The 12,500-nt window shown below is 33.9% G+C and overlaps 2 protein-coding genes across 2 annotated transcripts in view; one reads left to right on the forward strand and one right to left on the reverse strand.

Moving 5' to 3' along the window:
* PMP34 (Peroxisomal Membrane Protein 34) overlaps positions 1-11,812 on the forward strand; it is a 12,646-nt gene extending 834 nt beyond the window's left edge. The window contains exons 2-8 of the mRNA XM_043008879.2: positions 2,988-3,048; positions 3,463-3,529; positions 4,117-4,262; positions 4,813-4,932; positions 5,252-5,499; positions 6,339-6,406; positions 6,742-11,812. Coding sequence (XP_042864813.1) covers positions 2,988-3,048; positions 3,463-3,529; positions 4,117-4,262; positions 4,813-4,932; positions 5,252-5,499; positions 6,339-6,406; positions 6,742-6,895 — 864 coding nt within the window. The 3' untranslated portion in view covers positions 6,896-11,812. The remainder of the gene's footprint in view (positions 1-2,987; positions 3,049-3,462; positions 3,530-4,116; positions 4,263-4,812; positions 4,933-5,251; positions 5,500-6,338; positions 6,407-6,741) is intronic.
* Polr2K (DNA-directed RNA polymerases I, II, and III subunit Rpb12) overlaps positions 11,808-12,500 on the reverse strand; it is a 5,375-nt gene continuing 4,682 nt past the window's right edge. The window contains exons 2-3 of the mRNA XM_086534479.1: positions 12,389-12,471; positions 11,808-12,051 (exon numbers count right to left, since the gene is read on the reverse strand). Of these exons, the coding sequence (XP_086390605.1) occupies positions 11,936-12,051; positions 12,389-12,449 (177 nt within the window). The 5' untranslated portion in view covers positions 12,450-12,471 and the 3' untranslated portion in view covers positions 11,808-11,935. The remainder of the gene's footprint in view (positions 12,052-12,388; positions 12,472-12,500) is intronic.

Genomic DNA, 12,500 nt, shown 5'->3' on the forward strand with positions numbered 1-12,500 from the left:
TTAACGCAAAGACCAACAAACCTCGGCTAAATATATACTAGCAAGAAGGCATTTAGACTAATTCCATATTTGATAATAAATTACTAGGGTTGTCTACAAGTTCGATCGCGCCAGAATTACCCTATAAGTGCGTGCCTATCTTGGCCTGTGACCCTAAAGCAGAGGCTGCGCTGACTGCCTTGAGGTAGTGGCTTGGGGTCTCTTAAACATTTACCTCTGGTTCGCATTGCGTTGTCTATGTATGGCTTATCATAGGTCTAACTAGTATGCCCTTGTGTATGTGTATGAGTTCCATGCCCATGCCCTTGCCCTTTGGATCTGTAGCAAAGACCCGCCAAGCTTCCGCCAGATAGGTCTTGTCAGGAAAGAACCTATAGACCTACTTACTGATTTATTGTCAAATACGAAGTCAGTCCAAGCCAGTGGATTTCATATTTTAGGTTTTCTGCGTCAGTCACAGGAATCTCTAATTGAATTAAGCAATATATATATATATATATATATATATATATATATATATATATATATATATTTTTATATATTTTTTTTTTTTTTTTTTTTTTTTTTTTTTTTTTTTTTTTTTTTTCTCTTCTCTCTCTCTCTCTCTCTCTCTCTCTCTCTCTCTCTCTCTCTCTCTCTCTCTCTCTCTCTCTCTCTCTCTCTCTCTCTCTCTCTCTCTCTCTCTCTCTCTCTCTCTCTCTCTCTCTCTCTCTCTCTCTCCAAGTATTCATGCAGAGTTATATTGTGTTTGTATCTGATATATAGCACAACTCTTCATATTTTTATTAATCTTTTGATTTTGCTAAAGGGATTTTAATCACGTATAAGTTGATATATGGAATTACATGGCATAAGAGGCTAATAGCATTATTTAATTAGATAATAAATGATGGCAGTATGCTTGGAAGGGATTGATTCCATTACTAATTGCCACCAATATATAGATAGATAGATAGATTCAAATAGATAACCCCCCCCCTCACATACCCCTACACACCCCCTCCTACCTGTGCCAATAAATGAACTCGATGAAGCAAAAGTGGATTTAATTTTTCATAATTTTTTACCGTCAAGTGGATAAAGTTAAATCCATGGTATAGAATTGCATATTTTGTTGCAGGTTTCCCAGAACATGAAAAAAAATGATTATTGGAGTTTAGCATAAATATCTTTAAAATTGTTTTTTATTTAGAAAAGTTTGATAGTAATATGTTATACTTGTGTTTAGGGATCAGTTTATATATATATATATATATATATATATATATATATATATATATATATATATATATATATATATATATATATATATGAACAGGGTCTCCATTTCATTTAGCAAAGATAACATATGATTAGGAAAGTTGATAAGAAGATCAGGATGCACAATTAGAAAACACATTTATTACTGGGAAAAACACAAACAAATTTAATTTGATATCCACTATTTGTCCATTTATACAAAGAAATAATTAGTTAGATTTATATTTATCTTTAGTCATTTTTTAAAACAGATATTTATATAGAGATAGATAGATAGATAGATAGATAGATAGATACATTTAGTTATATTGTTACCAATCTTTTTTCATTCATTCCATTCATCACATTTAGTTATATTGTTACCAATCTTTTTTCATTCATTCCATTCATTCATTCATTCATTCTTGCATTCATTTTAACCCATTCCCGACGGGGGAATTCTAGCCTTGAATGTCCAAATGCCGGGGCGTTCGAATTTTTAGGCCTAAATCAATTGAATGGCCGGCACAATACTGTGCCGCCCGGCAACTGGGCTTTTGAATGCGCGGTACACATGCTGTACCACCCGTCCTGTGTGGGTTAAGTTGATATCAATATCAAGATCATCCACTCTCCTCCACTTCTGTTTAAAGCACAGTATTCTTTGACATTTGATTACTGAAGTCATATTCGCAATTACAGGTGTTAATGAATTGTAACATCCAACTTCGATCTCATAGCGATTATCGTGTAACATTCTTAAGTAAACCAACTTCAACTTCGTAGCGATTATCATTCATTTTAATATCTTAACTTGTGGGATTTTCCCTTGGTGTCTGCTCTTATCTCTTCTCATATCAGTTTTATTCTGATAATGTATGGTGTCTCTCGTTGTTATCTTGACTATTCCATCATTACTATAGATCAGAGATATGGAATATGCTTCACTTCTAGTTATAATTCCAAGTAAAGATCAAAATTGCATTTTCTTTCGAAATTTTAGATGTGGTAGCCAATTATAGTATTAGTAATTAGAGTTGTTTAAGGTAATGGGATATGAGTCTTCTTTGTGGATTGCTAAGGGATGAGACCTGTAGACATACATTTTTTTTTCCTATTATGGAAAAAGAAATAGAGGAATGAAGATTTGTGTGTGTGTGTGTGTGTGTGTGTGTGTGTGTGTGTGTGTGTGTGTGTGTGTGCGTGTGCGTGTGCGTGTGCGTGTGCGTGTGCGTGTGCGTGTGCGTGTGCGTGTGCGTGTGCGTGTGCGTGTGCGTGTGCGTGTGCGTGTGTGCATTTGATCCTGTTATGAGTCAGCAATAGATTACCTTTTTTGTCATATATTCACCCTTCTTAAACAGTTATCCTGTATCTTTTATTTTTTATTATTTGATTAAAAAAAACTTTTTGTATATTACTGAAAACTTGACAATGGTTAGTAATGATACTCATACCAATAATTAAAAACAGAAGACTGAAAATTCCTTCTCTCTAGCTGCCAATATCAGTGAATTGATGTGACTGATGCTTTGAATCAAGGAATTAGACATTTAAATTGCAATCTAACAGAGGGGAAAATAAAAGGGATTTCAGTGGACATAATTCTGATAGAAATATAAAAAATGAATTACATATTACTCATTCATACCTACTCTGTATATGAGAATGTCATCAGCATGAACAGTTAAATAATACATTTTCAGTGTCATGACTTTAATTATTTATTTCTCTTCTTTTTTTTTGTACAGGGTTCTGCTGTGGCTATGACATCACTCTTTCCACTTGATACTGTGAGAACCAGATTACAGTGTAAGTGGAATATTACTTTGATCTGACGATAAATGTCACGTGAATTACCAAACTGCTTGATGGCTTGTACTATGATTTTTTGTAATGTTTTAGTATTTGTATTTTGATAGATATATGATATTATATGAAATATGTGTGATGATACTTTCAATTTGATATTCATGGATTGATACTTATGTTTTCTAAAGAATTTGAGGTGAAAGGTAGTTTTATATATAGGAATTTGAAATAATTTAACATCTAGGAATTTTGATGCAATTTAACATGTAGGAATTTGTTGAATCGATGTAGATACATACTGAATGAATACATACATGAACTGTACTTAACAATTTATGGATATCAGATACTTTTTTGTGTGCGTGTATGGAAGTAATACATACATGAAATTTTATCGAATTCCTTATATTGCAGTAGAGGAAGGTCGGAGAAAGAGCAGCATCTTGTCCATTTTAAGAGAGATTTACAGAGAAGAGGGTTTGTAAGTATATCTCAAATTTATGTAGAGATTAATTTTATGGAGAGGATACCTTTTTTGACTGGAGTACCTTAAGGGTAGATTTTTATGTACTTTCTATAATCTGCAGACATATTGTGAATTATATTCAGCACTGTACAGATTAGCACTTTAACAAAAACATCAATGAAGAGTTAAAAAAAAAAAAATCTTTAGTGTTAAAAAAAAAAAAAGTATATATATATATTTCATAATAAGATAATGCCTTGCACATAGAGCTTCTCAAATTGGTATTATGAAAATAACAAGGGATAACATTGACTCATATATTTAGAACTGGTATTCTTACGGTCCCACTTGCTGAGGGAAAGAAGACCTAGACCCCCCCCCCCCTTACTCCCCACCAAAAAACATTTGAGATATTTCATGTGAATTTTCTTTTGCATTTTTCACCCCTGAACAGATCCTCTCTACCCCCCACCCCCCTATGAAACTGATAATTATGTAATGATAATTATAGTAATAAAAATGACAGTGTATATGATAATGATGATAACGACAATGTATCAGTAATGATGTGAGTTTTACCGTGCATGATTTACCCCAAACAGCTCCGGGTTGTACAGAGGACTACTTCCGGTGATTGAATCGTTGTATTGCTCCAACTTCGTTTACTTCTACACATTCCATGGCCTCAAGAGGATCGCAAATGAAGATAAATCTGCATTACGAGATCTTCTCCTAGCTATGGTAGCTGGTAAGTTTACATTCTCTCTCTCTCTCTCCTCTTCTTCTTCTCCTTCTTCTTCCTCTTCTTCTTCTCCTCCTCCTCCTCCTCCTCCTCCTCCTCCTCCTCCTCCTCCTCCTCCTCCTCCTCCTCCTCCTCCTCCTCCTTCCTCCTTCTCCTCCTCCTCCTTCCTCCTCCTCCTCTCCTTCCTTCTCCTCCTTCCTCCTCCTCCTTCCTCTTTCCTTCCTCCTCCTCCTCCTCCTCTTCCTCCTCCTCCTCCTCCTCCTCCTCCTTATCCTCTTCCTCCTCTTCCTCCTCCTCCTCCTCCTCATCCTTATCCTCCTCTTCATCCTTATCCTCCTCTTCCTCCTTATACTCCTCCTCCTTATCCTTCTTCTTCTCCCTCTCCTGCTCTTCCTTTTTTCTTTTTTAATGCATATATTTGGTATATATGCATTTTTTTCTCTCCTTTTTTTGTATAGTTTATAAACAACTTACATATTTTTTTGTTTACAAAAGATTCTTTAGGTAAATATTTATAAGCATACACATGCATTCACATATCATTCACTTCTTTCAGGCTCAATTAATGTCATGACAACCAATCCCTTATGGGTTGTAAATACAAGATTGAAGATGCAGGGTGCCAAAGTGATAACCAGCCAGCACACATCGACAAGGAGATACAAGGGCATGTTAGGTAAGTGACTTGTATGTGTTTACATTAATTTCATAAGTAAGGGAAAATGTGTCTATACAAATGGAACTCCTATGAGTATATACGTATGTAACGATGTAAAATGTATGTTTTGAGGGAGGGATCATGACTTGATAGGACGTCATTTAGCAGGAGTGAAATATTCCCATGACGTGATTTCACGTCAAAAAAAAAAAAAAAAAAAAAAAAAATCTAGTTATTTTACCCTCCTTTTTCTGTCCTCTACGTACATTTTATATGTATCATTCACACATCTATCACTGACAAAGGATAGTTTCCTCATACGTGCTTTCTTCCACAGATGGTCTTTTCCGAGTAGGTCGTGAGGAAGGCCTGGCGGGGCTGTGGTCTGGAGCCAGTTCGTCCCTCATCCTCACCATTAACCCAGCCATTCAGTTCATGGCCTACGAAGCCATGAAGCGGCAGATGCAGACCATGTACAAGTCGAAGGAGCTGAATTCCCTGGTGGTGTTCGGCGTGGGAGCGGCAGCCAAGGCACTAGCGACGATCCTCACGTACCCTATACAGCTGGTCCAGGCTAAACAGAGGGTATGTGTTGTTGAGTTCTTTCATAACATTTTGGGGGTTCCGGAGACATGAATTTTTTTATAGGTATGTTTTGTTGATTGGTGTAGGCTGTTCATGGTGGGAAAATAGGAAAATGAAGCCCATAGATTTAAAAGAATATGTTTATTTTAAGAAAAGGATGTTGTTTTTTTAGATTATAGATATGTACATTGCTTCTAAGAGATTTATTTTCATGGAAGAATGTGTCTATGAGATAATTAAGATATAATTTCTTCTGGAGAAAAAGGGATGTTTTAAAAGTATGTATTGAACTGTTCAGTTATACTAGTTTTGAGAGACAGAATTTTTCTTTTATAGGAATATTGAAATGTATTTTAGGTATAGGACTACTTTTTTGTTGAGAAGTGTGTTTTTTTTCAGATTGACATGTATTGGGTTTTAAAAGATCTTTGAAATAGGTTTTAAAAGCTCATTGATATTGTTGGAATTATTCATTGGTTTTGTTTATCACAGAAATTTAATTTTCATGTGTGTGTTGTTGCTGAGATTGTAGAGATGTCACTATGACTTGAAAGAATTGGGCTTTTTATTAAAAAATTAAGGCTATTCTAAGTTGGCAGTGAAATAAATGGATTTGCAACATTACAAGGCATTCAAGTGTAAACTTGTATAAAATTTTCATTAAGTGAAAGATACTTTTTTTCTATGTGTATTTTTTTTCCAATAACAACAATGTGTCTATCTTACTTATCCATATATTTATCAATGCTTTCATTATTATAGCAAGCATTGATTGTATATTCACTTAATTTGAATAAGTCTATTTGTTCAATATCTAATGCAGCTTTTATTCCCAATAGCATGGACATAACTATGAAGGTGTACCACAGAAAGCCGGACTCATTCCTATTCTGATGTACATATTGAGGTAAGATTGTGGCTGAAGAGATGAATGTGTGTGCTTGTACGTGTACATGGGCACGTGTCTTCGTGTGTGCAAGTATGCGCGCATGTGTGTGTGTGCGTGCGTGTGTGTGTGTGTGTGTGTGTGTGTGTGTGCGTGTGCGTGTGTGTGTTTTTGTTTGTTTGTTTTTATTTGTTGCATAGGTTTGTGCTCCCCATACCATGCTACATTTGCAATAATCTACTTAAAGATTGGTTGCGAGAGAAGTAGAAAAGTAAACCTTTTTTTTTCTCTTTCTTTCTTTCTTTCTTTTTAAAGCAGCAGATTAACAAAACTTTCCACTCCCAATCTCTCAACAGGGTCCATGGTTTCAAGGGGCTCTTCAAAGGACTGGAGGCCAAGATCCTGCAGACCGTGCTCACTGCAGCCGTCATGTTCGTGTGCTACGAGAAGATTGCCTCGGTCGTCTTTGCCATTTTGATGGGGAACAAGAAGATGGCTGTGAAGAAGTAGATTGGGAGAAGAAGAAGAAGAAGAAGAATGAATGTCCGGTTGTGTTTCAGCTTTAATGGAACTTTATGGTCAATTCTTAGAAGGAGATGTAATTATTATTTTTTTTTTTTTTTTTTTTTTTTGGTTTTCTCTCTCGTAATTGACATTCTTTGTAGTGGTTACAGTTATATTTTGATGGTAATATTGATATGCAGGTATGTGTTTATGTAGGTATACCTGCATTGTTTATTGCTTTTTATGATATGTGAAAATTGTTCTATAAGAGTATTTTATTTTATTTATTATTATTTTTTTTTTAGATATTATTTTAGAACTAAATCTTTATTAAGATTACTTGATGTATATAATCATGTCAATTTTTAGTCAATTCAATGCACTGCATTGAATTGACAATTGACTTTCACAATCCTTTTATTAGCCTCTTTATGATTGTAATTCAGTCTAGAGATATTTTTCTGTAGTTCATCATAAAGTAATAGATATTTTATCCTGCTGAAAAGGAATCCAAAGAGCAGTTATATTTTGAGTATCTTGAAACGTCACATTTTCATTTATATATGTAATAAGTGTGTGCGTGCTTGCTTGCTTGTGTGTATAAGCGGGTAAGTGTGATTTTCTTTGTGTCATACTATTTTTGTTTGTTTGTTTACTGGTATATCTTTACATTAGGATCTCTGTGCCAGTCCAGTCTCGATTACACATCATTTCCAGAATAAATATATCTGTATACGTCTCTCAGAAATTTACGCAGTCTGTAGGTTTGCCTAACTTAACTTCATTTAGTCAGGTTTGCAGGATATCTTTTTAATTTTTTTTTTTTTTTCTAATACAAGATACCAATTGATTAGGTTTGAATTCCCTGGAAGTAAGTCAGTTTGTCCTGCCAGTTACTCAGGGAAATTGTCTTTTTATATTGATTGGATTGTAAAATGGTATATGCAAATATAAAGTGAGCTCACAACTAATGAGTGAATGTTACAGTGTGTAATGATAAGAGTTTAATTGATATATCAGTTAGGTGATTTACAAAATCATTATCTAAAGAAGAAACTGAAAAAGTCTTTGGAATATTAAGTCAACTTACGGTAAATACACACTCGTGACTGCATTGTATTTAAGGGTGTTGTCTGCATAAAATTTGTTAGGCATACATTGAGCACAAATCACTAGCCGTTGGCTCCATTATTAAATCTTGCGCAATATTAGAAGAATTATTGTCCCCCTTCAATAACTGTCCTATTTTGAGAGAACCTTACAATATTCTTCTCTTGTGCTATAAGGTGCATTGCTTGTGCACTTGTTCTTTGAGTTTATACTCTAAGAATCTCTCTGACCCTTACTGCAATTGTCTTTGCAGGACATCAGTTGCTCATTTATCATCTTTATCACTGATTATGTGTTGGAATTCACATATTTTCACTTCCCTTTCATCAGAAAATGGTATAAGCAACTGAAATAGAAGTATGTTGTCGTGGGTCTTTATACAAAAAGGTGAAAAAGAGTAAGACAGTTCCCTTATGCAAAACACATCCATCAAAAGGTTACTGATTTTCATACTTTTTTTTATGGGGAGCATTTAGTTTTAACATGTTATAATTGTCCATGGTAGGTTAGGTTTGATCAGCGTTTGTAAAAGCTTATTTTATTCGCCTGTACAAATTATGTATTTCCTCCTTCAATATGCATAGCATAATGTCATATGTAATAATTATTCAGTTAGTTTCAGATTTAATCAACATTTTTATTAGACCAGCATTTTTCATCAGCAACTCGCTCTTCTTCACTTAATCTTTATATGAATCTGATTATTAGGCATCGAAATGGCTTATAGGAAAATGATCAAATTAACTTTACAGAACGGAAATTTCTCGCAAAGCTACAAGAATATCACTGATTTGTAAGTAGCTGATGTCCAGAGTATATGTATGTATGTACACACTACCGTTTTGTTTTATTTCATAGATTTTACACATGGATGGTACCACAAGCGCGTAGTCACCAAGGTGTCCGTCGTGTGACCTCACTTTTTGATGTCATTCCCTGAATTATTTAGATTGTTCTTTTTTTTCTGCTATTATGGTTAATAAGAATACTAACAAAAATAATAGTGATGAAAAGATGAAACCCCTGAAAATTCAAGGAAAGGGGTGAATAGGTGAGGTCACATAGCTATGGTCACATGGGCAATTTCCACCATTGTTGCACATATATCACGTGCAGATCGCCACGTGGTGCACCAGCACGGCAGAGGAATCAGCTGTTTTGTGCTCCATTTCAAAACAATTACAGCAATTAGGCATGCTCGGATGGTTACAGAAGTGCATCTTTTAACTTTGTTACCGAAAGATCTCTGTATAAAAAAAGAATTAAATAAAACCACAATGGATGATGCATGTCTCCAGCATCAATGGTTTAATACAAAGGGGAGGTAGAGACAGAGAGAGTGAGAGAGAGATAATTTTGTGAGTGTGAGAGAGAGAGTGGGAGTGGGAGTGGGAGTGGGAGTGAGAGTGAGTGAGTGATTTAAATTTTTGTAAATATCAGAATATTCAGGAAGGTTTAGAGAAAGGAAGAAAGAGGTACTCTTTATTCCTCCTTTTTTTTCCTATTTTCATTTTTATCATATATTATTTCAGTTGATTTTTAGTCATTAAACTTATTTGTAGTGGATGGCCATATGTGTAAATATTTGCCAAATGTAATGATAAAATCACCTTAAATACAGTTACATTGTGTTGAAGTTTAAGTTAATCATGAGACAAAAACAGAAAATACTAATGTACAGATCAATTGAAAGGCTTTATACCAATTGAATGAAAAAAAGAGGGACACTCTATGATGTATGATTTATGTGAATTAATGATGTGATTGACCTTCATAAAATGCTAGCAAATACAAAGCTATTTAAAATATTCATTCTGACTCGGGTTGAAATATTATCTGAGTTATGTTCATGGTTTGTCACATGTATTCATCTTTATCACATATTTACTTTGAATTGTCTGTGATTACTTTGTGATGTTCATTTCAATATGGGAAAGACCATTACAGTTTGCAATTTGAATGTTATTTTGCAGATACTAGACCAAAAGGATTAACATATAAGTTAGGGCAAACAAGCTGTAATATTATGTTTTAAAAAGAGGTATAAAGTACTGAATATGCTAGCAATTATAAGACGTGGATTTAGAGTAATACCATCAATAAAGGAATCCTTTTTTTCTCTCTCTCTCTCTTTCTTGTATATGGAAAATATAGAAGTACTTTCTCTATAATTTAATTTTAATATAGAAAAAGTGATAGGAATAACATGCAACTGGTGTTAGCAAATTGAAATTCAGTTTCATATGTAAAGAAATATTCCAAAAGTTTTAGATCAACATTTGTGAATATGAGAACATTTATTTCGAGCATTCTTTTCAAGCTGTTTGTTACAACAGCTGATCTGTCAGGTTTCATTTAAAACAGAAAATGCATGATAAAGGTTAAGGTACTATGTGTGTGGATGAGAATCCTGTTTGTATATCATTTACCTTTTTATGTCAATGACTGACCGTCTGTCTCTCTGTCTGTCTCTCTCTTTTTATAAAAAAAAGTCCATCATCATACAAAATGAGAGTGTATAATTAATTGTATATTTATGTACTGTTTTTGTCAACTTTATCTGAAAATTGTGTACACAACTGCACCCATACACAAACTACATATTACACACCCACACATGTATATATATACATATATAAATATGTATCTGTATGTGTAAATGAATATTTATATATATATATATATATGTATGTGTAAATGTATATGCAAAATATACAGCAAATATATAAAACCTTAATTATGGTACTAATACTGTTTGATATACCAGTATTGATCATAGTATAATATACATGACGGATTACTGATCTTTAAAACACCCAGTATTACAAATGAATGTATTGTAACTATTTACTCTGTTGATATATATTTTTTGGTATTTTTAAGTTCATTACAACACCTTTACAACATATAGTATTTATAGAGCAATAATTTATTGTATTTATATAAATATCTGAATGTAAGCATTTCCTTTTCATTGTCACAATTTATAAGTGGGTTTGATAAGGGTGTACAGTCTGTGTCTTTGATAACGTACTAATTCAAATTCGTTCTTTCGTGTAGTTGGTGATTAATTAATCTTTTGTAATGTTCATCCACATTTGTAAATCATACTTAGGTTTGTGTGGGTGAGTGTAGTCAAATTTACGTAATTGTGTCTAGGTGGATTTTGAAAGCGAATTGTCCAAATCTGGCTATGGTGGTTATTATCGATAAATAATTTTAGTCCTTAATTAGTCCTTTGAGAGTAATTATCAATCCAGTGTAATATTTTTGTTTTAATTAATTTGGGAAGCTATTACATCTGATTTAGGATTGTTGAGAATCTAATGGAAAGAATGGGGAGTTATTGTACAAGATTGGGAATCTTTTTTCTTCCGGTGCTATCATCATTATTCTAGGTTTGTTTTTCATACTCAAAACAGGATTACTGCTTTTCGGTTAGATTATGAAAATTTATATTATGTTTTGTCTTTCATCCTCAAAATGATCTTTGTTAATTATCTTTTAGGTAATGATAAAATTACGTTTCTCTTTCCCAGTTATTTTCTCCTTCAGCCTACTTTCTTTTCTTTACCTCTCAATGTTCTTTGTCCTTTAATTTTCCTCTCCCCCCCTTCTCCCTCCTTCATGCTTTCCCTTTCCCTTTCCCTTCCTCCTGTGTAACTTCATCTCCCTGAAAGAAAATATTCTTAAAAACACCCCCAGTTCTTGATTAATTGATAGTATATCACACAAAGATCAGTTGTTATATCTTGAGCATTGTAATATCTGTAATGAACTAATAATAATAATAAAAAAAAGATCAAGCATGTTTTCAGGTCATTTTATTATCATAACCTTACAGGTTTTTTTTTCTTTTTCTTTTAAAGAATAGTATACTAGCTATTAGTTTCAATCTTAAGGGCTAGGAAAGAAAGGAGACATTTGGTAAAAGCCCTATCGAGCGTCAAACACAATTAGACGGTTTGTCCGCCGCTTGTACAGGATGCGGTAGCCACAACTCCTGCACCTCACCGGGTCGCGAGGTCTCATCTCGTTCTCAGCATGGCATTCTGCTCAGGAAATGAGAATATTACTAAGAATAAGTGATGATCATATTGATTTTTTAAAATCATAATGAAAATATTAACCCCTATGGGATGCAACTGTCATAAGTGATTATATAATGCATTTCTCCAAGTTATTCAATCTGCACCCAAAAAAATAAAAAAAAGCAATGTATTTGTTTTTAAGACCTGAAACCATTACAATCAATATCAGGCTTCCTGTGGAATACTGTTGCAGTTTCCCCACCCCTTCACCAGACCATAACCATGACTTTAAGAGGCCTGTGTTCATCATTAGAAGGTTAGAATAAAACAAGTAACTAATGAAAAAGGGGACACTAACCTCCACACACATACACCATAGCCAATGACTTTGGGGCTTCTGGCTTCTCTGGCTTTTCCATGGCTGGCAATCAAGTGGGTTTTCTGAAAGAAAACAAAGGAATGTGAGACAA

Source organism: Penaeus japonicus, unplaced genomic scaffold, assembly GCF_977035675.1.
Source record: "Penaeus japonicus unplaced genomic scaffold, GWHDUDI00000001_assembly GWHDUDI00000041, whole genome shotgun sequence".
Classification (NCBI taxonomy): domain Eukaryota; kingdom Metazoa; phylum Arthropoda; class Malacostraca; order Decapoda; family Penaeidae; genus Penaeus; species Penaeus japonicus.